Source organism: Natator depressus, chromosome 1 (genome assembly GCF_965152275.1).
Source record: "Natator depressus isolate rNatDep1 chromosome 1, rNatDep2.hap1, whole genome shotgun sequence".
Lineage (NCBI taxonomy): Eukaryota > Metazoa > Chordata > Testudines > Cheloniidae > Natator > Natator depressus.
In genome coordinates this window covers 197,391,302-197,415,758 of record NC_134234.1, presented here as the reverse complement: position 1 = coordinate 197,415,758, position 24,457 = coordinate 197,391,302, and the positions used below count along the sequence as shown (strand labels likewise).

At 43.6% G+C, this 24,457-nt stretch overlaps 2 protein-coding genes across 2 annotated transcripts in view; one reads left to right on the top strand and one right to left on the bottom strand.

Annotated features, from left to right (window-relative positions):
- Positions 1-16,728, top strand: part of LOC141999971 (kinetochore protein NDC80 homolog) — a 28,463-nt gene extending 11,735 nt beyond the window's left edge. The window contains exons 9-17 of the mRNA XM_074973928.1: positions 394-538; positions 1,601-1,806; positions 3,544-3,696; positions 5,735-5,824; positions 8,145-8,237; positions 9,831-9,953; positions 12,260-12,362; positions 13,660-13,721; positions 14,510-16,728. Of these exons, the coding sequence (XP_074830029.1) occupies positions 394-538; positions 1,601-1,806; positions 3,544-3,696; positions 5,735-5,824; positions 8,145-8,237; positions 9,831-9,848 (705 nt within the window). The 3' untranslated portion in view covers positions 9,849-9,953; positions 12,260-12,362; positions 13,660-13,721; positions 14,510-16,728. The remainder of the gene's footprint in view (positions 1-393; positions 539-1,600; positions 1,807-3,543; positions 3,697-5,734; positions 5,825-8,144; positions 8,238-9,830; positions 9,954-12,259; positions 12,363-13,659; positions 13,722-14,509) is intronic.
- Positions 11,862-23,743, bottom strand: GTPBP8 (GTP binding protein 8). The gene is made up of 7 exons (XM_074973948.1): positions 23,082-23,743; positions 22,036-22,134; positions 20,223-20,353; positions 19,710-19,809; positions 19,111-19,229; positions 16,879-17,020; positions 11,862-16,353 (listed from the first exon to the last, which is right to left on the bottom strand). The coding sequence occupies exons 1-6, from the start codon at positions 23,412-23,414 to the stop codon at positions 16,939-16,941; spliced, it is 864 nt and encodes a 287-aa protein (XP_074830049.1). The 5' UTR covers positions 23,415-23,743; the 3' UTR covers positions 11,862-16,353; positions 16,879-16,938.
- Positions 23,744-24,457: the final 714 nt, after the last annotated feature.

The window sequence follows — 24,457 nt, the reverse complement described above, 5'->3', positions numbered from 1 at the left end:
GACCTTATTTCCTCCTGTAGGTTTTAATTTCTTAATGTTTCAATTTAGCTGGTGTTGTAATGATAAAATTTAAAATTCTAAACTCCCAAGAGCTAATTTATCAGGCTGGGAATAACTATATCTCGTAGTCTGAGACTGAAAATTTGACCCAAATAAGATAAAGGAAGGAAGAGGCTTTCGGGGTAAGGATTGTACAGGGATAGACAGAATGGCAGAGTTCACCACCATTTAGGCTTGCGAGGAAAATTATCTGCCTTGGTAGCAGCTGATTTAAGAAAAGATGCAGCCGAAAATCTATCATTGAGCTACTAATGTTTCCAGTAACCACAGTAAAGCAGGGCTGATTCTTCTAAATACCAGTTAGGTTATTAACACTCTTCTTTCTCCTCAAAGGATCGTCTAGAAATGCTGAGGAAGCTGAAAGCTTCGCTGCAAGCTGATGTTGAAAAATATCAGGCTTACATGACCAATCTGGAATCTCATTCAGCTGTCCTGGATCAGAAACTACATAGCCTCACTGAGGCGTGTGACGCATCAGGTGAGAAGGAAGCTGCATCAGAGATAGTTGATGATGATGATGCATCGTCACTTCCTTTGTTGGCTAGTACTGAAGATTGAAGGCTCTGAAACAGACATACACTTACTCCATGGATGAATTTGTACTAAAGCAGATTTTACTTGGCTAGTAATCTTGTACTTTCTGGGAAAACAGTGGGGCTGTACATACAGGGATAGGTGCTTCCTGGACCAGGAGGTGCTGGATGCATCTTTAAAAGCCATGGCCTTGATTTCTAGGGGGAGAAGAATTGTCTTTTGAGGCAGAAACATGTAAGTTGTCCGGCTGTCGAGTGTGGGAGATGACAAGATTCGGGGGTAGACTCTGCCCTCTTGGACCAGCTTCCTTACAGTTGGTCTCCTTTTCCCATAGTTCAGTGACGGAAGGCAGCAAAGACCGATCTCCAAAGGCACCAAAGCTTTCTTGCCTCAAATTAAAAGAAAATCCCTCAGCCCTGAATAGTGAAAGCACAACCTGCCTAAGTTGAAATACTTCCATTTAAAAAACAGTAGATCTGAGTTGATCTCACTGATCTAGAACAAAGCAGCACCACTGGGGGAGAAGGGACGTAGCCCTCTGAAATGTGCACGTAGAGCAGTGCTTCTCAAACTTTTGTGCTGGTGAACCCTTTCACATAGCAAGTCTCTGAGTGCGACCTCCCCCCCGATAAATTAAAAACACTTTTATAATGGTGTTAAATATGTAATAATGCTGGAGGCAAAGCGGGGTTTGGGGTGGAGGCTGACAGCTCACGACCCCCCCATGTAATAACCTCGTGACCCCTGAGGCGTCCAGACGCCCAGTTTGAACCCCTGATGTAGAGCCTGAAGTGGAGATCCCACGTTAACCTACTCACAAGTGCTGTGAGGCTTAAGTTTGTAGAGCACTTTAAAGATGGAAGCAGTACACATCTGTATTACTGCTAGGAGTACACCTCACTGATGAATGGGATGTTTATACTGGAAAAACAGGGGTGGCAACACTGTGACCTTTAGCAAATGTCCAGAGATCTCTAGCTCCTCTTCTTTTTGTTGTTGATTACAGAATTGGAAGTTGAAATGATGAAGCAGGAAAATGCCCGGCTGCAGCACACTGTTGATAATCAGCTGTACACGGCTGTAGACATCGAGAGAATAAACCATGAGAAAGATGAGCTTCAGCAAACTATCAACAAGCTTACCAAGGAGCTAGAGACGGAGCGGCAGCAGCTATGGGCTGAGGAGCTAAAATATGCAAGAGACAAAGAGTCGGTGAGTGAAACCATTGCTGGGAACTGGGACAGGCAATCTGGCAACTTTGCAGTTTTGATATTAAGGGTCAAAATACAAGAGAGAGAAAGTTGGGAACTTTAAGAGGTTGCTGTCAAGTATTTTTCTAATGAAACTAAACCAGGGCAAGATGAATGACTCTAACAGCTTAAAAATAATTTACAATTTTGCTCTTGCTTCCAGTAGGCCTGGAATTTTTTCATGTACTTGTTTGTGCATCAGCAGCCAAGGCCTGATCCAATGCCCATTTGAATTATTGGATATCCAGGCCCTGAGAGGCCACAACAGGCATGTGTATTGCCTTCAACTGTAGTTGCAGAGACAGCTAAGGAGCTTGAAATAGTCTGAAGAGCCTGAACATAATTATCCCCATTTTACAGATGACAAAACTGAGGCACACAGCGATTCCATTACCTGCTCAAGACACAGTAATTTAGTGGCAGAACTAGGAATTAAACCAAGGGGCCAGATCCTCCGCTGGTGTAAACTAGTGTAACTTCTTTGACTTCAATACAGCTATGCTGACTTAAAGCAGCTGGCTTAGTGACTCAGTCCCAGTCTGATGCCCTGTCCCATGGACCGTACAGAATCAACACTCTTCTCCTCTTTCCCATGCCCACTGCTATAGTGAGATACCCCATTTAGAAGCAGGCCCTTGTGTTTCATAAAGTTTACCAAGCTGTGTCAGTGACTAACACCACAGGCAAGAGAGGAAGGATGGCCCAATTATGGTTAAGGTGCCAGCTTGAGAGTCAGGAGACATGGGTTCTATTTTCTGCCCTTTCAGACATCCTGAGTGTCCTTGGGCAAGTCACTTAGCCTCTGCTTCAGTTCCCCATCTGTAAAATGGGACAACAGCCCTGTCCTCTCTCACAGGGGTGTTGTGAGAATAAATGCCTCAGAATGTGAGACTCAACTACTACGGTGATGGGGGCCATATAAGTACCTTTGACAGTCTTTGCATTTGTAAGGCTGGGTCGCTCGACTGTATTCTTAATTTATTTATCACTTGTAAGACTCTTCCCAGCCAAAGATCTTACATTTCTTTACACAAGTCCAATTTTACAGAGCGGCAATCTGAGACACGAGGGGGTGAAGTGTTTCTTGCCCGTGTTCACAAGGGAATCTGTGGCAGAGCAGAGAACAGAGCCCAGATCTCTGCACTCCCATTCTCATGCTTTTGCCACAATACCATCTGTCCTCTTTACAGGCAGCTTCCAAGGATACACACTAGCTAATCTTCCTTGAATATTCAAGGGATAGGTGGAGCAGGCATTTATGAAGCATCCAGGAGAGGAAAATACAGCTACTCAGAAAGGAATGGACAGCTAAAAACTGCTCAAGTCTATCTGTACAGGCCATTGAGCTTCAAATCACATCACATCTCTGTGTCCTGGTTTTCCCATCTTTGAAATTGGGATAATGATACTGACCCGCCTTTGTAAAATGCCTTGAGATTGATGGCCGAAAAACTGCTCCATAAATAGCAGAAATGGTCATCTCGCTCGAAAGCTTCCAGTGCTGACTAATATTTTAAAGATTTTTTTTCTGAGGTCTCAAAATGTCTGTGCATCTATGAAGCCTTACCTGGCAGTGGTACCCTCTTAGAGGTGGCAACAATAGTGATCCATCATGGAAAGTTAGCAATAGCCATGTTTTGACCTTTTCTATTCAGTGTCTTTCTCTCTTACCATCCCTCCAACTCCACATATTTCCCAGCTTGAATCACAGCTGGATGATTATCACAAACTGGCTCGGAAGCTGAAGCTAATCCCAGCAGGCATGGAAAATTCCAGAGGCCACGATTTTGAGATTAAGTTTAACCCGGAGGATGGACCCCATTCTCTCTCCAAATACAAAAGGCAGATCAACGTAGGTGTGCTTTAACAACGGCTTTTGTTTGGAACATTTGTATGGGAACAGTCTGTGTTTCAGCTGTAAAATGTTAGGAAATACACAAGGAAGGTCGTCCTTGAACATCCCTACTATAGCTGCAGTACAGTCTAGCCTGTGTGGGATGTTGCTAATAGAGCTGAGTGAATAATCGATTTTTTTTTTCCAGTTTTGTGTCCAAACGGAAAAATCTTTGGGGGGAGGGATGATTGGGTGTCTTGAACTGAAACTGAATCCCCCCCACCCCAAAAACGAAAAACCAAAAATACTTCGTTCAGGTTAGACTCAATATTTGGATGTCTATTCTAATCGACATTTCCAAAATGCTTTTATTTTCAGGTTGGTTTGTTTTTTAGTTGAACATATATGCAAAGAAAAAGTTTCACTCATCTCTCTTTGCTACAGAATGGAGGGTGGGCATGGGAGGCACATCAAGCCAGATTTCTTGAATCAAAGAGGGAGGGACAGACATAGTTGTTACAAACAAAAATTACTCTGGGGGGAATTCTGCACCAAAAAATTAAAAATTCTGCACATACTTTAAAATCCTGCATATTTTATTTGTCAAAATAACACAATATAATCATGCCAGTTTCATATTTATTTCAAAATACCCATCAGCAAGTAGGTCTCTAACAATATAGACACTCCTTTTCCCCCCCAAAAAAATTTCTGGTAAAAAAAAAAATTTTTTTTTTTTTTTTTTTGACAAATAGATTCCTTACTAGGCACATTAATACAGAACTTTGTGTAATACATTTCTGTAATGTAATTCAAATGAATTTCCCACACCCGTCAGAAGTATTACAAAGATTTTGGGGAGTCAGGGGTAACAGAGGAACTGAGGGAGAGGGAAGGAGCCTGGACCTGGAGGGTTGTTCACTGTGGGTGAGAAGTATGGAACAGGGTTTTTTGGGAGGACGGAGGGATTGTTAGGGAGTTGGGGAGCCTCCCCCATGCAGACCCTGGCTGACCCCAAACGTCTCCCATTCAGTCAGGCACAGCTACCGCTGTCCCTGCACCCCCAGGTGTCTCAGCCTCCCTCCCCATGCAGCCTTGCACCCCAACTCACATTTAGCCCCTGGCTCAATGCTGTCACCCTACTAGCTCCCCTGAGCCTGTGCCCCAGTCTGTCCCCCCACTAGCCATTCTGAACCCCAGTGGGATACCCCCTCACCCAGCAACCCCGTGTGCCCCACTCTCTATCCTAACCTGGTGCTGCAGGCAAGGTTCTGTGATGAATTTCTAGTCCTGGGGGAATTCTGCACCACTGGGCATGTGCAGAATTTTTTTCCCCCCTACAGAAAAAAAAATTCTGTGGCATCAGAATTGGGCAAAAGGCAGAACTGCAGCACTTCTCGGGCAGAATGTATTTTCTGCAGTGGGGAAAAAAAATTCTGCATGTGCACAATGGTGCAGAATTTCCACAGAAGTAAAAGAGTGCAGGGATTGGGTAAAATCTGCAATCCCTCAGAGGAGAATTCTAAAGCCATCTTCATCTCACTTGCTCTTTTTTTTTGTCTGCTGCAGCATGTATTGTTCCCCCTTTCCTGCAACCATTTGCAACCAGCTGCACTGCTTCTATTCCTTCTCCCCTGCCGAGCTGTGCTGCCTCTTTGAAACACGGTGGAAAACACCTACCAGCCGGCTAAATCTGTCCATTACACAGATGCCTCTCTGAACTGTCTGTGGGTCTTGAGTGCTGCACTAGTTTTAAAGTTTGTTATGTTAGAACAGTGACCTGCCACTGATGTAGGGCTGAGTCTTACCTGGCAGGAGTAACTTTTGTGGGGGTAGGGGGTGGGAAGAATACATGTTTTGGGATGTGGGGAGGAAACGTTTCTTTGGCAGGCTGATTTAAAAAAAAGTCTGTTTTAAAGATGCTGAGAGATTCTGAATACCCATTAATGGGCAGTATTCAGTCAGCGATTCCTTGTAAATTTCAGAACTGTACCACATGGTTCTCTGACCTGTGTGTGTGTGTGTGTGTGTCTTTTTTTTTCAATGTGCATTACAGGTTCCGCTTATGCAGATAATAGATGAGACTGAAGAGGCAATAAGTAAAGCTAGTAACAAGAAAATAATTTTAGAGGATTCCTTAGAACAGGTGAGCTCTAAAAGCTTTATACATCTTTGCTTATGGGGTTTAGGTAGTACATATTTTCAAAATGGTGGCCTTCAGGCAGTGAGTCAGTGGGCTATATATTATTGGCATTTCTGGTTAGAGAAACCTACTGATCATACACTGTAACTTCTCTTAAATCAGCATTCTTTAACTGAACACCTGCCACAAAATATTTTCATCCAAACATGTATGGTTTGGTGCATTGAAAGCACGTAAATATCTCTGGAGGAAAGCAAACTTCTCACCTAGTTATCTAGCAGAGGGTATGGATTGCAAATCCAGCTACCAAGTTCCCTGTAGGTGTTACAGATCTCAGCTCAGTCAAGCAAGTGTGGATTTTCTCCTATTCAAGAACATGTAAGAGTAAACGAATTCAGCAAGCAGAAATACCAGGCCTAGGCTATATAAGGTGACCTGTGTTGTAAGATGGTGAAACAACCAATTTAAGTGATAGGTTTAAACCATGAATATAGAGAGAAATTTACAGTCAAAATATATTCTTCTTTGGCAATGAGTCTGCTGCTCCTTGATTTGTTTGAGCCGAGCTCCAGACCTGAGAAGGAAATACAGGTTATTCCTAAAAAAGCAGCCAGTGAATTAACTTGAGTTGTAGGCGCTGTGTGCGCTAAGGTAGATACTGTATTGTTAGTAACACAAATAGTGATTTGTAGTCAGCACCAGCAATTCACCACCTCAGCTCTCCAGCCTTCGTTGCTTAATTCGTGCAAATGAATTGAACACTGTTCCAGGTCTTGAATCTGAAATATGATACCTCTACCCTGAGCCTCTGCAACAAAGCACATTTAGGACATGTAATTCAGTACTGTAATCATTCCACAATCCATCCAACAAAAAACGGGTATCTGCTAAATGCTGAGACACTGGCTTGGTCCCTATGTTGGGTCCATGGAGAAGGTGGGAGCAGGACAGATGATCCTGTTAGCCACTGAAGTGTTCCAGCAGACAATACTGCTTGGGCTAGGTAGCGGAGACCTGGACACTGATACTTAATGTACATTGATGGCCAGTTAGTCTCTAAAGAAGCAAAGATTGCTGAAATTAACCCAGGAGAGTGAGTAATATGTTCTTAATTAACTTTATCCCTCTAGTGCAGAGTCTCAAACTCAATTTACCTTAGGGCTAGGGCCAGTGCCAGTCCTCAAATACTCCCAGTGGGCCAATAATGTCACTGAAGATGGTGTTCAGAAAAGAAAATGTTTATATTGTATTTTTTATTTTGAATTTCTCAGAAATAATAAAACTATCATACAACTTTATACAATTCTTCGTCTGCCAGAGAGTTTTTAGTGTTTGCCAGACACCTGGCAACGCTTCAGTTCTGTCAGTTTGTTGATGTTTGGCCTCAGTGACTGAGCAGTTGAAACCTTCAGGATTGCAGCAAGGTGGGCATCAGATAGTTGTGTTCTGTATTTTGACTTGTTTATATTCGTTGTGGAAAAAAGTGATGCTGCCTCCATGGCTGACTGCCAGGCAACTGGTGATGGTCTCTCTGTCCCTCTCCCCCAGCCAATAGGTGGTGCGTGGGGGGGCGGCGCCGGCACCTGCAGCAGACAGAGCTGGCAGCGTGCGCGTGTCCTCTGCGGGCTGCAGTTGGGAGGTTCTTGGGCTGCAGATAGCCCACGGGTCGGGACTTTGAGACCCCTGCTCTAGTGTAGGAAACCAGGAGAAGCAGTTTACTGAAGGTGTGCGATAGAATAGTTAGTGCACAGGGAAATGCATTGCATCACCTCTTGAGACAAAAACACTTACTTATTTTATAAAATATAGTTCATTAGTTTTTTTATTAGAAGTCCATTCACTTTCTACCTTTTTCAGATGTCCATTGAAAAGGGTTATCTTCCTATTGCTGTGTAAGTGCAGACTACTGTAGAATTATAGCAGTGTCACTGAAAATGATTTGCATGGGTTGAAGGTAGTGTACAAAATTTGAGCATCTGTTTATTTTTTCCAGTGAAAATTTCTCATGGACTCTGCAACCGCACTAGCACCTTTCTCTGTTTCTGAGGGAACATAAATTCATCTGGCTTCCTGATGTGGGAAAATTAACATGACCTTAAATAGTTCTCCAGTATTTCCTTTATCTTAATATCTATATTGTGAGTTCAGGCTGAGCATTTATCTATAGCACTTGAGTAAGGGTCTTTGACCTTTGTTTCAGCCCTATATAGCTAGTTTATTGTTTGAAGTTCTATAAAACTCTGAGGTTTTGCAAGATATTTCCAGCCAGCTGTACATGTGGTGGTTTTTTTTTTTTTTTTTTAAACCAAATCTATTCTTGAAGTTGAATGTGATGATAGCAGAGAAGAAAAGCAACATAAAACTGCTGAAAGAAGAAGCCCAAAAGCTGGATGACCATCACCAGCAGAAGCTCAAGGTAGGAATTTACTTTTCTAAAGTGAAAATAAATGAGAGATCTTTGAATGAGTAGGACTAAATTCTGCACTGACTTACACCCTATGTCATGCTGAATTTAGCCTGATGAATCATTATATGGCTTTGGACAGTCAGCTGGTCCTCTTCTAGGTGGCATCTCATGAGTAGAAACTGCTATCCCTCTGCCTAACGTCCAGCAGAAGAGCTCCCTTCCCTACACCCACCCTTTGGATGTTATTTGTTCTTGGAGATATGTTGCCTCCCATTTCGCTCTGAACAGTTGTCAGGTATGGTACCCAGTTTCTGGTCAGATGGAAGTATTTAGACACCCAGTTTTTTCTTGGAAGAAATATCTTGTTGCAACCTTTTTCCGCAACCCTTTCTGGACCTGGATCTGCCTTGTTGATGGCTTCTCTACAGCAGAAATTGAGTCCACTTGCACCACACCGTGATGTTTTTAGGGCCCCGGACTACCTTAATCCAGTCCAAATCTCACTTGTTCCTCACTAAGGGGAGGCGGGGGTAAGAAAAAGCCTGTTCTTAAAAAAAACCATTCCAGGCAGCATGCTGGTGTAGGCAGGTGCCAACATGCATGGACAGAGCAAAACTCCTTTTAAAAAAAAATAATAAAATGGCTCACAAAATATTTCAGATTTGGTACTGCAAGGACACTTCAGGGTGTGTAGCCTCTCATGATGCCTGCCTGGCTCATTACAATACATGCCTGACACAATGCCCAACTCATCTAGTGCAGCATTTCCCAAACTGGGGTCTGCAAGGGTACTCCAGGGGGGTCTGCGGCTCTGCTGATCAATTCCTCCCCCTCCCTCCCAGGGCCTCCTGGATGCCAGTGGTGTGCAGGAGGTGCTGGGAGGGAGGGGGAGGGGGCAGAAAGTGGTGGGGAAGGCACCATGGGGGTGGGGCCTGGGGCTGAGCAGGGAGTGTGGGAGTCCACAAAAAATACTAAATCAAAATGGGGGTCCTCGGGTTGCTAAACTTTGAGAACTCCTGATCTAATGGATACAGGAGAGAAGTGTTGCTTCCTGTTTCTTTTTTCAGAGATCTTACTAAGTCATTTTGAACCCCGTTCAGATTGGGGGCTGAGTGGCAGGCTGCCCACGAGAACAATGGCTCCTCCTAAAAGGAAACCTTTAAGGAGTTACTTGTTGTTTTATTAAAGGGATCTAAGTTTGGGACTATTTCTAGTCATGTATAGTCCTCTTCCATTCCACACCATCTTGCCATACGGTTGTTGGACCTTTACCCAGGAACACTTGCTTTGCCTTTTAAAACATGCTTGTGAGTTGCACTGCTATTTGTCACCTCTTTAAACAGTTGCTTTTTGGTTATATTGATACTCTTGGGCGGGGGTGGGGGGGAGGGAGGGAAGGGGGTCAATTTTTGTTACTAGTTGAAGTTTGTCCTGCTGAGGCCTTGGTTTGATCCTTTCAAAGGGGGAATTCTTTGGGGTTGCCTGTATTCCTCTGCTGGCAGGAGGTCCACTCTCCTAGCAAGTTCTAGGACTTTAATTATTGGTGGGTAAACTTAGTCCGAGGAACATGTTGCTGATCAGAATTTGTTTTTTCTTCTTCAGCCACCTAAGGAAGGATAAAGTGCAGCTGAACTGCAAGCTCTAGAGATACATAAAAACCTAATTGAGACTGGAGTCAGAGGGCCTCAATGAAGCTATGTATGAGCTACATGAAATTCAGAAGAAGTAAGTGCAGCACATCCAGGTGTGGGGTTTTTTTTTTGTTTTCTTTCTTAAACAGATTTTTCCTGAGAAGTCTACTGCATATCAATGCAGAGAGAAGACCATACTCTGGAGGGTTGATGGTGAATTTCTGTAGTTTGTATAAGATTTCCTTGACTGAGTACGTAACTAGCCCTTAGTCTTGCACATATACTATGGTTCCCATATCACTAATACACTCTCCTTCCAGAACCTTGCAGTACGGAGTATTAATTTATGTCTGCAGAGCAAGAGCGGGTTAAAATTTTGTCTGTTTCAGTGGAAATCTGAGTATTCAACTAAAGACAAACATAAGAAAAGTGCCTGCTACTTTCAGTGGAAAATGGACTTTGTCAAGAAACCAAAACCTTTTCACTTTCTGAAAAAAAAAAAAAATTTTTTTTTTGACTGACCAAATTGATTTGAGGGGAAAAGCCTATTTCTAACCAGCCTTGCTACCCTGAGTCTGCCATAGTGAGTCCGAAATACCTGTATGTGTTTGGACACATCTTCGTATACTGTGAAATTCAGAAGTTAACTTTCAATAGTAACTGGGCTGTAAGAAAGGAAATCCTGTAGTTAAAGGTTTCAGTATCCTTTACAGTTCATGCATTCTCTAATATCCAGCCATGTGAAAGTTAGTTATTACACATTCCAGTGACACCAACCCCCATGTCCCATCTATCAAGAGTCTGAGTTTTCAAGTTCTACAGAAAGGCCTTTAAGACTTGACACATTTGCTGAACATATAAAAATCCTAATATTATACCTTCTATCTCTTATAGCCTTTCGTCAGTAGATATCAAAGTGCTTTGCAAAGGAAGTCCGTATTACCTCCATTTTACAGATGGGGAAACTGAGGCACTGAAAAGGAAAATGCTTGGCCAAAGTCACCCAGCAGGCTAGTGGCAAAGCCAGGAATAGAACTCAAATCTGAGTCCCAGTCCCCTGCTTTATCTTGTGCCATGCTACATAAACCATGTACGTTCAAAGTCTAGCCCTATACATATAACTGCAGAGTGTTAATATTTTAACAATATAAAGCACTTATTATATTGTTGTGTAACTAAGATTTATCATTTTAGTCTACATCTATATATAATACCTAAAAATACTCCAGTGTACATGGATGATTCAATGCCTTTATAAAGTTTTTGATATATTTGGATCTGATTTAAAAATGGATTGGGAGAGATTAGATGTAAGGTTATTGTAATGTCTGATAATGCTGAATTGGCTAGATGTTTGCTAGAGAATGTATAAACTGTATAGATACTCAGTTTTATCTATAGTCTTAGTTTCAGGATTGGATTTTATTTTAAATTGGATTTTTATTTTATTTAAATTACAATTTTGTATAAAAATAAACCTGTTTAAAATCTGGATTTAAAACAAAATGTTAAGGCCTAAATTTATTCTCTTAAAATGTTAAATAAAAAAAATATGCTGAATCCATGAGCCTTGATTTAAAAAAGCAAACTGAGTTAATAGCTGCTTTTCAATATAAAAGATGTTTTTCCTGAGTCTAACTTTTGAGGTCAAACTTTTTAAATATGGCACAATGGTCAGCTTGAGTAATTTAGGAGACTGTCTTATTTTCAAGAGACTTGGGTGAGACTAGGAATTTAAACTGTCACTTTCATTTGAAAATTTTCCCAGGCTTACCTGAAACAACCAGTTTAATTCACTGAGTACAGTTAATCTCTCTGTTTTAATAAATCATTTAGTTGTAAATGTGGAACATGCTTTGGTAAGAAATTATCTATCCAAAACATTTAAGGTGGTATTTTATATCCTGTTTGGAATTTAAACACACACAAGTTACCATCCTAATACAGCTTGACACAAATCAGAGCAAAAAGTAAATTATCTAGTAAATAAGCAACATCATTCACCATTTTCTAACATATTAAAAATGTATAGTTAATCTGAAAATATTAAGATACATAATTGCTTAAATGTAGATAGTTCTAGTGTATCCTCTTAGGTAGCAAAAATATGCATTAAAATCTAGTGAAAAGGCTTTAGTTGTAAATTAATGTTTTAATAGTTTCATCAACCAATGAGAGTGCACGTTCCTGTAGAAAGAAACTGAAGTACAAATGGAAAAGTAGGTTAAAATCAATTATTTAAACCAAGGCTTTCCACTTGGTGATTTTTTTAAATTGTCTTGATTTTAAATTATCCAGCCTGTTTAATTTTTCTAACATTTATTACATGTCAACCTTAAAATGAAGGGATTTCTCTTTGGCCTGGGCATGCAATTAAGGGAATGTATTTGTATTCCTCAGGCACCAGATTGCTGTGAGGACAACAAATGAAGAGAAAATGCAAATGCTTGATAAATTGTACCAAGTCTTGGAGATGGTGGCTTTTCATGTAGGGTCTGTAGAGGTAAGTCACACCCATTACTATGAACACTAAAGCAGGGTTAGGAAATGTATATTGCCCAAAAGGCAATTTACGGTCAGTTCATTTCCACTCCACCCCTCCTTAATTCTCTCTCCCCATGTCCTGCCCAGTTCATGGCAGGCTATGAAGAAAGAGGTGGTCTGTTCTCCCCAAAAGTCTCTGTCTCTCTCTCGGGAGTGACTGGTGTCTCCAAGCTCCTTGGAAAGAACAAATCTCTCTCCTGTTTGTCTGGGCATGCTGAACCTTGTTCCTTCCTATACAGAAAAGTCCACAATTTCTCCCAAAGGGACACAATAGTAAATTCCATGTGGATTAAAAATGTGCTGAAACTAACTGCCGTGTGCAAGCAGAGCACCCAACCAGTGTGTGGTGTTGGGAATAGCAGCTGAATAGTCTCTTGTTCTAGGGTTCTTTGTATTGATATTTCATGACTGATTGCCTTAGTCATATATACACGCTCATACTCCATAGCTCATCTTCCCTACCTTCCCTTCAAATTATTAACAGAGCCAGTAAAGCGACTAGTCTACTGGTAAAATGGCCCCTTGTAATGCTTCCACTGTCTAACCTCTTGCCAAAAAGCTTGGGTGCTGCTAAAGTACAGCACCATGCCCTGCCAACCTCACCGAAAACAGCTGTCACCATACTGATTGAATGTAGGGTGAAATAGCAGTAACAATTGCAATTGTTCTTCCTGGGCTGTATTGGAAAAAGGAGAAATTAGAAGTCTCCAAATACGTGAATTGTTGGTGTTCAGTACTGTCGAGGTGGGTGGATGTTCTAGCTTGTTCAGACCTTCCGTTATCAGAAATGTAGAGATCATTTTGGAAAGATGACAGTAGCCTCTCCTGTAGTGTTCAAAGGCCTACTTACCAATCTGCAAAGGGTGGGATGTGATTTATAGTTTGCATTACAGTAGCAGCTAGAGGTCCCAACATCTTGTACTAGGTGCTGTGCAGAGACTGTCCTTGACCCAAAAAGCTTATGTTCTAAGTAGATAACACAAACTGTGGGAAGGGAAACAGGCACAGAGGGGACCAGGGATTCACCTAAGGGCACCTGGCAGGGAAATGACAAGTAGAAATAGCACTTGGGCTCCTGACCATCCCTAGAGCTTCTGCCTCACAATTAATGGTGCCAGTACCTTTGTTCATGGAAAACAGTTTTAATCAAGAGGGCTTAAAGCCATAAAGGATGTGTAGTTTGCTGTGTAAATCATCTGGGTGAGTGAAAGTATTGGGTCATCAAAGTCCCTTCTAAAATGGAATTACACTTGCAGTGACTGTGCAGGGGATGGCTACAGAAGTGAGATGAATGCTTCGGCCACTGGACACAAGCTAGGTGAGGTAATATTTATTGGATCAACTTCTGTTGGTGAAAGGGACAAGCTTACAAGCTTCACTGCGCTCCTTCAGGTCTGGGGAAGGTGAATGATTAGGACACTGTAATCCAAGTGCAAGACTCAGATTGCATGTTTCCAATCTGAAATATATACATTAATAGGAAGGAGAAATGTGGAAACAACTAATGATAGACTAAGATATTAAGAGTGAAATCCTGCACCATTAACTTCAATGAAACTGGGATTTCTCTGAAGATTTGTACCAGGAAATAGCAAAAGTCTTAGGTCTGTGAATAAGAGGGATTATGCCACAGAGCTACCAGTCACTCTGCTGACATTTAAGAGGGATCTAAAGCTTCCTAAAAATCAGCAAATTATCCAAGCTTCTTCAGTGTTCTGCCATGCTAACCTCCCTCAAGAACAGGATTGGCTTTTATACCATCAGCCTGTGGGTTGAGATTTAATAGGCAACACGGCTGTGTCTCATTCACAAGAACTCCTGGGGATCAGATTTGTGCCCTAGGAATTTACAAAGTGTGGTGGCATGCCACTGTCAAACACAGCTGTTTTTAACCTGGTTACTTTACTATCAAGTCAGATCTTGGAGTTTATTTGATTAATTTTTTTATTGAAGAAACCAGTTTTAATATTTAAATTATTAGATAGATGGCCTGATACCAAATGCAGTGAATAATAATAAAAGATGCACATGGTGCTGACACAAGCTCCATGTCTTTTAGGTTAAAAAAGAAAGTTGGAAATCTCACTTGTAACATTCTCTTCGTAGAAATACCTGGCTGAGCAAAATGAAAAAGCCGATATGGTGTTTGAAGAATTTATGTCTGAAGATCTCTTGGACAACCTGAAACAAATCCTAGCCAACTATAAAAGTAAAGCTGATGCTCTATAACCCTTGCATGGAGGACTTCACCTAGGCATTTCTTCTGTAGCTCAACTGTAATGTGGTCCAGTCCTACATTCCTTCCACGAAGTCCCAAGGAAGTCAATCCAATGATAGTTACATATGTACAAGGACTACAGGATCTGGTCCATACTGTGCTGTCTCCAAGTATATAGTTATTAAATTCTTACAAATGTAAACTATGTATTTAAAAATGAATCAGTCAAAGGTATTTTGTAAAGATTTTTGCTAGCAGTTGGTGTAGTGGGTTTTTTTTTAAGAACCTTGGGTTTTGCAGGCAGCTGTATATCAAGCTCTAGGATTTAAGCCACACTTTGCAGAAGTGTCCATTAATTTTGGATGCTCAACTTGGAAGACCCCAGAGCATGCAGCACTCAAAACCAAGTGGATGCTTCTGAAAAGTGTTCGCTAGCATGCGGCACACTCTTTGCCCCTGAGAGCTGTACCATCTGGGACAGCACATCTGCTGTTATGATACTGAGCACTTCTAACAGTGGTTATATATTGAATCAGACCCTTCAAGCAGAACAAAGGGAGAGTCAGGGCTATAACTCCTAACTACTCTGATCGATCTCTCTTGCTTTCAGCACGTAGGAATTAGCGTACTGCATTAGGCTACTGTTCCAGCAACTCCCAGTCTCGAGGAATGGCTACTATCATGTAGTAGGATTAACATCTGACAGTGAATTCCTGAGGTCAACTAGGTTGGGTAAAAAAGCATTTCCTTTTATGAGCAGACAAACTAGACCACACAGCCTCTTAATCTACACTTAAGTCACATGTAGAGTATAGGCACAGCATGCCCATCTTACACTGGTATTAACAGCACTGCTTAGGTGAACAGAGTGCCCTACACACTGGAACCCCCAGGAGTACCTCCTTGTTCTACAGAGCTATTTTTAGTAGTGTAACATCCTCCTACTCAAGCCTTCCCCTGCCCCCATGAAAAGCTCCAGCCACTTCCCACTCTTGAAGACTTTTGCCATGGCATACAGCTAGCCACTGCAGTGACAAGTGTGAACAGAGCCTGTACTCTCCACACACCATCAGTGTAAACAGAGCTTAAGAATGGGCAATCTTTGGGGAAGAAAAATCTTACCCATCAGTAACACTACAGCTAGGCCATGTAGTGGGCATTGCTGAATAGATGCAACTTAGCTGTGGGATAAACTTCTCACACTATTATGTGCCCCTGAATAGGAGGCTGCCACTGAGGGACAATGTAGGGCCAGATATGTAGCATGTACTTCATTTGCCATGGAAGTTCACTCCCTTATGGTCAGTTGTCATCACTAAAGAATTTTGGCTTGTGCATAGTGAAATCAGTGCTAAACAAGAGAACGCAGTACAAAAAGGTGAACCCCCTGCCTTGAAATCCTCAGGCCTTGCTCTCTAAGGCAATAGATGCCATGTAAGTACTAATTCTTCCAGCAGAGTGCTCCATCAACAAAGTCACAGCTTTCCTCCTGCTATTAGTTCATCTGCTCTTTCTCCTAGGAACTGATGGGGTGGTGGAGAGCCCTCGCAGCTTGTAGCCAGTGGTGCTTGATTACATTAGGGTAATTTCCTTTTGGGGCACAGAGTGGCATTACCTCCTGGCAGAGGTACCACATAACTCCATGGAGCCTGTATACCAGACTTCCTTTGCAGGCATCATCCTCTCATAACTTCTTAAAGGATAAGTACTTTCCACCTCCAGATAGGAAGCCCTACAGCAGGAAAGAGTTTCATGATTATTGGTGACAAGGAACACATACATCAACAGGTTCTAATTCCATAGGGTGACCCTATTCTCATATATTATCTGTATTAAAACAAGTTAATTGAAAGTCACAGCTGATCAGTGAATTCTGGATGTACTTAATAAAGGATGTTGCTACAGCCAGGGCCCCATGCACTCTGGTGGTGTTTATCTCTTGCTATACAGCTATGTTCTAGCATCTGAGCTTTCATTTAAAACCTGCTTCACAGTTAAGGCTATCTTCACAACAAGGAAGGGAAACAAGTGGAAGCTTGTTAAAACAGAGCCTTTAAAAGTCCTTTATTACTTTGTCAATTTAGTAAATTAATACCAATAAACAAATCTGGAAAATCATAGATCACATTCTGCTGCATGAATCGTTTAAGCATCCTTAAATTTTCATTGACAAGTTATTACAAACCCTCAAAATAATTTCACTATTTTATACTATTTACAAAGCAAAAAGCAATGTCCAGAGCAGTATGTTTGGTACCTGTTGTGCTGGATGGGTAGAGTACAACAGGAGAGTTGTGGACACGGAGAGGTAGGTCTGTCAGGAATTCATCAGGGGAAGGTTTCCTGTAACATGTGTTATAAAACACCTCAGCAGATGGATGCCAGAATACTCTATGGAACTGTAGAAACAAAGATTTACAGGTTCAGGTCGTTGCTTCCTTCAAATGCAGGTGCCTAATTCTGCTAAACTGCCACCATCCCTTGGAGTAAGGGGTACCTGCAAAGTCATCCAATTGTTTTTGATACATCAATAATTTAGTCTCACAAAAATCAGGAAATGTATAGTTCCTGCAGCAACTGTAACTTTACCCACTGAATGATCACAGAATGGAATCAGCAAAAAATGTTATGGCACATCACAGATTCTCTTCCCTGAGCTTTATGTGTAGAAGGAAAGACTTGTCTTTCTGGTGCAAAAATGCAGCTTCACAAGAGTTTGAAACTGCAGCTCCGTAGTGCGCTAAACATTTTCTATTCAATGAAATTAGTTGTTAATTCTTCTATTTAGTTTATTGCTGCAATAATATGAGTTGCTGAACTCTGCAGCTGAGGTTTATAGTGCAGCAAACCTTAGTACAAGTTTAACAACTTCACAAGACGTTCAAAATAAGGTGATGTTTAATATTTTTACTAGGGCTCTCTGCTGAGAATTTTTTAAACAAGGGAAAAATGTTACACCGGATTTTCACCACTTAATTTAAATGTCATGGGTCAAATCCTGGCCTATTGACTTCAATGTTCCAGGATTTCACTTACATTTCTACATAAAGGAGCTACATTTGAACTTTCATCAGGTATAGCGTACTCAGAAATGGAAGCTTGGCTGCGGCTCATCACTTAATTCAGGATCTCATTATAAAGGGACATTATCATGACAGTTACAAACTGGTGTACTCTTTTACACGTTCTCCTCTTACAAAATCCAGTGCTGATCTCCCCAGCACCCTCCCCAAATTGACAGTTGCTCACTGCTCGATATCAAATAAAAAAAATCCTGAGCCCATATGCTAGAAGCTAATAAGGGCACAGCAACCCTTGGAGAGGAGCTAGGATACTAAAAGCACAGGCTTTGGATAGTCACTTATACCATACCAAGTGGCTGTAGAATATTACACCGCTCTGATTTTTGGTAGCATTTTGCACTAAGGTAAGTGACTTCACAAAGTGCAGAGGAATGGATATCTGGGGTCTATCTCAAGCTCTGCTACAGGTTTTCAGTGTGTCCTTGGCCAAGTCACTTAGGAGCCTACATAGCTTTGTGGTTCTAGACCTTAGCATAGTTCTACTCTGAAAATGGACACTGTAAAAGGAGCGTTTGGGGGTCACATGTTTGACGTGCTCAATTTACACAAAGAGATTTTTTAAATTGCCACAGTCTCACCCCAGAAACTGGAAGTCAAGCTGGGTTCTTTCCAACACATCCATCACCCGTACAAGATTCTATATGCCAGATTCCATTCAGTTAAGTTTGTACCACATGGCTGGGTTCAGTAAGGTGGTACCCATGTAACCAAGGGCAGAGCTGGGCCTAAAATCAGAAACTGGTTACCTGGTCTGTTAATGCTGGATCCAAAACAGAACCCAGCTCCCTCTCCAGTTGTGGAGACTCTGCAGGGCTAACAGGAGTAAGAACACTGAAGTTAAAGTTGCACATAGGCAGCAGAGCCGTTACGTAAGATACCATTTTGATCTGATCTTTTTCAGAGTAGAACTGCATGTTAGCCTCTCTGCCCATTCCCCCATCTGCAGAGGGGATACTTTGCATACAGTCTGAGAGCAAAGTAGTGTTAATTTGTATTGGGCAGCATGATTGCAAGTACTATCCTTCTTACGCCAAAGAAAGCCAAAATCATTTCAAACCTGGCCCCAAGCTATTGCCCATATGTGGTCTGTTTAAAATGAGTGCGGTGGTCTCAGTCAGGCATTCACACCACAAAACCCACAATCGTATGTTGTGCCTCTGCTGCCAGTCTCATCTGAAAGACCCAAGGAGGGATGGGCCTTGAAAGCCGAACTCTCCTCTCACCTCTTTAGGGGGTTCTCCCTCAGATAGGGTGGGGTCAGCATGGGGGTAACTTGCCCCGACACCGCCCACTGTACCTGTTCTGGGCATAAACAGGAGTTCAGTCTCCCAAACTGTCAGACCTTTCAGTGAGTTTGGTGTTTTTCAGGTGCTTAAAAATAAGACATCAGTAGAAGTGAGCTTTACCTGACTGGGAAGAGTTGAGGAAAGCACCCCTGAGTGTGTTTCTCTGCAAAGTCCTGGATCTCCAGTACATTTTTTACCAGCAATCCCTTGGGAACTTTGTCAATTTTGGTTAACACAAGCTGCACAAATACATAAAGAGAAGATTTAGGGAGCGGGCGAGGGGTGGGTAGAACATTGCTTTACTGTAACCCTGGAAATGTTTGCCAAGATGTATCACCCTCCCACTGCTTTCAAACCGCTTCATGTCCTATCTAAATGGGATACTAATACATGAATGCTGAGCACCCAGACCTCTTTAAGGGGTGTCAAACTGGGCACCAAAAATAAGGTCAACTTTGAAAATTCAGATCTTAAAAAAACCCAACCAATAATAGACAATAGATTTTCAGGCCTCCCTATACAGTATGAATTTAAAAAAAAAGGGGGAGGAGGGAAAGACAATTTTTTCCCCCATGCAGATCACCTTTTTAACTTATTGCTAGAGCTCTATTGCTGAGGCTCATCTAGCTGAAGGTACAAAATATTTAGAGAATGCCCTTGAGCCCAGCCAATTTACATTTTTATTTTGGTTCGTGTTTTAAAGAGAAAGCATAACTTACAACGTAAGGGATCCCAAACTCTTCCAACATTTCTATGGCAATGTGGTCTGCTTTCTGCAATCCTACCAAGCTGTCCACTAATAAGAATGTCCTCTTCAAGCTAACGAAGATACAGAGAGTAACACAAGTGAGGAGCAATGCAACAATGGTTGTTTCTACGTTAACTAGCATGAGGACTGAGAGGCTACCTCACAGGATTTGGAGATGAACTAGATGAGACTAATTCTCTTTTCCCATCCTGAGAGGAGTCAATACAGGATAGCACCTAAGGGGAATATTTTCCAGAGCTCCGATCCATCCAAGCTTCAAAACAGGACTCAAACAATGGTAATGTCACCACTTCACTCTGGAAGCTATACTATGGTCTAATATATTCCACCCCATTGTTGGCAATAACTTCTTGATATCTACACTTAACTCTTCCACCTTTTTATAATCTATGCAAACATCCCACTGTTCTGATGCACTGTGAGACTGCAGGTAAAACACAACAGCATGCAACGGTTCTCTTACTTCTTACGCTCTTGTAAATAGGCCTCCACCATGTCAGCAAAGTCTTGGGGGGCTCGGTAGCCATAGCCTGGCATGTCCACCACCGTAAAGTATTTCCCCACTTTGAAGAAATTCATTTTCTTTGTGTGGCCCTGCAGAGAGAAAGGTTGGGCTTTATTAAATATTACTAAACAACCATGGGATTATGGATTTATTTAAAAGGTTCTTTATGCCCAACATTAGATATCTGAGCTGAATATGGACAAGAACCAAGAATCCAATGGGCCTAGAAGACTGGAAAGTGTTTTAGATTCATTAGAAATGCCAAATAGACTTTATAATGTGTCCTGGGTTACTGACAAGCTGATAATGAGGGAAGCACCTCATGGTTTAGTAGAAACAGGATACCATCCCAGCGACTGATACATAAGCTTAAGTTTGTCTAAATGTGACTACACAAATCTATGTAGTTGAGAGGAGGGAGATGCTGTATGAGCTCATGTAGGAGAGTCCAGTAGGCACACGACGTACTGGATTTATATTTTCTGAAATTATAACCCTAGAGCAGAACACTAGTACTTACCGTACTATTTAGCCATGGTATCAGAAAGGATTTTAGGAAACACTCTACAGCAGTGTTTCTCAAGCAAGGGTATGCGTACCCCTGGGGGTACACAGAGGTCTTCCAGCGGTACATCAACTCATCTACATGTTTGCCTAGTTTTACAACTGGCTACATAAAAAGCACCAGCAAAGTCAGTACAAACTAAAATTTCATATAGACAATGACTTGTTTATACTGCTCTCTATATTATACACTGAAATGTACGTACAATATTTACAATCCAGTTGATTTATTTTATAAATATATGGTAAAAATGAGAAAAAGCAATTTTTCAGTAATAATGTGCTGTGACACTTTTGTATTTTTATGTCTGATTTTATAAGCAAGTAGTTTAAGTGAGGTGAAACTTGCAGGTATGCAAGACAAATCAGACTCCTGAAAGAGGTAGAGTAGTCTGGAAAGGTCGAGAACCACTGCTTTACAGATCCTGGTCTTCACACATAGCCAGAGAACCTAGTCTCTGCCTATGGGAGGGTCTCAATTTGGGCACCATGGATGGGTATTGGGGACATTGGAATACTTTCCCCACCTCACATGCTGAACACAGGATACCTGGCGAACTGCTCCAGAACCACCACTGAAGCCTCTGTGCTGAAGTAGCATCAGTAACACACTAAAACTTGTTATGAGTGTTTAAGCCAATAGATCTACAGAGTCATGGCATCACTGGCCATGCCTTCAAGTCTTCCCTCTGTGGACCATAGGGTGTGGCGACCCCTTGCACAGCCTCCCTGTGGCCTGCTCTTCTCTGTGCGGAACAGACTGCGACAGTTCCACTACTTCAAACACCTTCCACAGTCATTACTTGAGTAGGGGGATTTAGCTCCGAGTGCCAAACTACTCTCAAAAAGTGACTACAAATTAGCTTGGTAGGGCTGTGTGTGTGTTTTGTCTCAGTGACTGCACATCAAATGTGCTCAGCTTATGAGTAAAAAGATTATTTTTTTTCCTCCCAACTGCTAGCCCTGCAAACTCACCCTGGGCTCTGAGTGTCAAGCTGGGTTCTTTTCACCTCATATTTCCAGTAATAAGACTTTTGCAAATGAACCTTAAAATTTATGCTGAAGATGCGCAAGCCAGAGAAGAATCCAGCTTATGCTCCCAGAGGTTTGTGTTACCCCAGAGCTAAGGTTAGCCCTCTTTCTCTCATCTCCCCTGACTGGCAGGAGCTTCCAGTGGAGATGGAGGGAATTCTGTAACATCACTTACTGGAGTTTTTGACACTCTGACTTCAACGTCTGGAGCCAGTGAAAACAAAGCCTTTATTAAGGAGGATTTCCCAACATTGCTTCTGCCCAAAAAGCACACCTGGAGAGAGACAGGAGAAAGGAGATACCATTGTTAGTTTTCTCTCCCTCATCCAAACCCACCTGTGCAACAAGAATGGGTCACTCCTGCAAATCCCTCAATTTGTTCTCATGGTCTTACCACCTTAGATGAGGAAGGAAGGTCCAGTGACTAAGGCACTCACACAGGACTTGAGAGAGCGGAGTTCTAGACCCTGCCACAGGCTTCCTGTGTAAAGCTGAGCAAGTCATGTAGCCTCTCAGTTCCCATCTGTAAAATGGGGATAACAGCACTTCCCTATCTCACAGGGGTCTCATATTATAGATTGTGAGGTGCTCAGATACCATGGTGATGGGGGTCATATACGTAACTAAGAGACTCGCTTTCAGGGAATGTCTTGGTGCTAATTCATACCCTCCTATACCAAAAGCCAGAGGAAGGGCCAAGTTAGTTTGAAAACTTAGTAGCCCTGACAACATGAAATTTCCATGTAATTGTCCTATCTGTATGGATAAATACTTTGTTCCCTTCATAACGGACTTAGTCCTTCAGCTCTGTAGAAGTTCCAGGATCTGTCAAATCTTGGGACATCTGCAGAAAGCCCAGGCTTCAGTCTATTCCTTGGACCCCAGGCCCTTCAGAAGCTGCCCTTCCATCAGTTCCCCTGCTCAGTGTAGACAAAAATGCACCACTTGCTCTGAGGGAACTGACAGTGCAGAGCAGGCTTCCCTACATAAGATCATGCTGACACAGCCCCCATGGTTCACGGAGGGCGGAGGCGGCACAGAGACGCTCTCTTTTGGCTCCACATAGTCAAGCCAACTGCCAAAACTACAGCACCCAAATGCATGACTTCAGAGGAGAGTAGATAGATAAAACGCTGTATAGGATGGACTCCCTGACAGGAGGGCTTCTGACCACAGGAGCAAGGATACCACCTTCCTCTCCATCCCAGGCAATGGCCTCACCTCGGGCTGCGACAGCTGTGGTGCATGGTCCATGCGGATGGCAGAACTGAAATAATGAATCACGTGTCTGCCCGAGGGTTTGAAAAACCCCTCTGCCCTGTGGAGGTCAGCCAGGCTGGGGCTGAAAGTCCGGAAGCTTGCAGTGTTCACGTCCGGGGCTAGATACTTCTCCAGGCCCTGGAGGGGGAAAACGACGCCCGGGAGCTTTTTATCCCCCAGCTGCAGCACTTCCGAAACCGATGCATTTTTGGTGGCGCTCCTGCACGTAGCGCTGCGCCTCCGGAGCGGGCAGCTTGGCCCCGCCAGCCGCCCCACCCTCTGGAGCCGGAGCATCTCCGCCCGCGCGGCCCCGGCTCCGGACAGCTCGGCCGCCGGCGCGGGGGCGGGGAGAGGCCTGAGCGAGCGAGTCCAACAGCTGAGCCAAAGCGGGCTTCGCGCCGGCGTGGGTCGTGCTCAAAGGCCGGAGTGGAGGGCGCTGGGAGAGGCTCCCTCCTCACACACAGAAGATGGTGCCCCTGAAGCGTCCCCGGCCCAGGTGCCAGGCAGGGCCCCCGGCTGGGGCGGAGGGAGTCACCCCGGGGCGCTGAGGCGGCCGCGCCGGACAGGCAGGAGGTCCGCGGAGGGCGGTTGGGTCCCGCGCGGAGCCCCAGGCAGGAAACAGGCCCCCTGTGGCCGGGCCCGGGGCGGAGCGGCGCGGGCTGGGCGCTTTGCAGTGGCGCCGGGCGCAGCGGGGGCGGAAGGGTCCCAAAGCACGGCGGGGGGTGCAGTGGGGGGCTCCCGCGGGTCTGCGATGGCGGCGGGGAGGGACACGCTCTCCCCAACGGCGGCGGCGGCCCCACCTCTCCGCCGCCCTTAACCCCGGCCGGGGCGATCACTTCCGGGCGGGGCGGCGGCTCCGCATGGAGGGGCGGGGAGAGGCACCGGGCAGCAGAGACCCGCCTCCCCCCTGCAGGCTGCTGAGCCGCGAGCGGGCTGCTCCGGGCACCCTGCGGGGCTCCCCCGGGGCCCAGCGTCACGCTCCCCCATCCGCCCCCCACCGCCAGACTCTGCACCCCCAGTGGGCGCTCACCGCCCCTTCCCTGGCCGGCCAGCTGGAGAAGCCCCCGTCCCGGGCGGATGAGCTCGCCGGTGCTGAAGCAGATGAATGGAGAGGGGCAGGGAGGTTATTCACACGGTTTGAAATTGTGTTACTGCCTATTTAACTCAAACGCCCGATAAACGCAGGAGAAAAGGTGTCCTTGTTAAAGAGTCATCCAGCCTCCTTTTCCCATTTCAGGGCAGAGAAGGCTCCCCCTGCATATGTAAGCCCTCCAAAAGCAGGCAAGATCCGACTGTACAGCCCCACTCATTTCTGAGATTAAATCATCATAATGGGG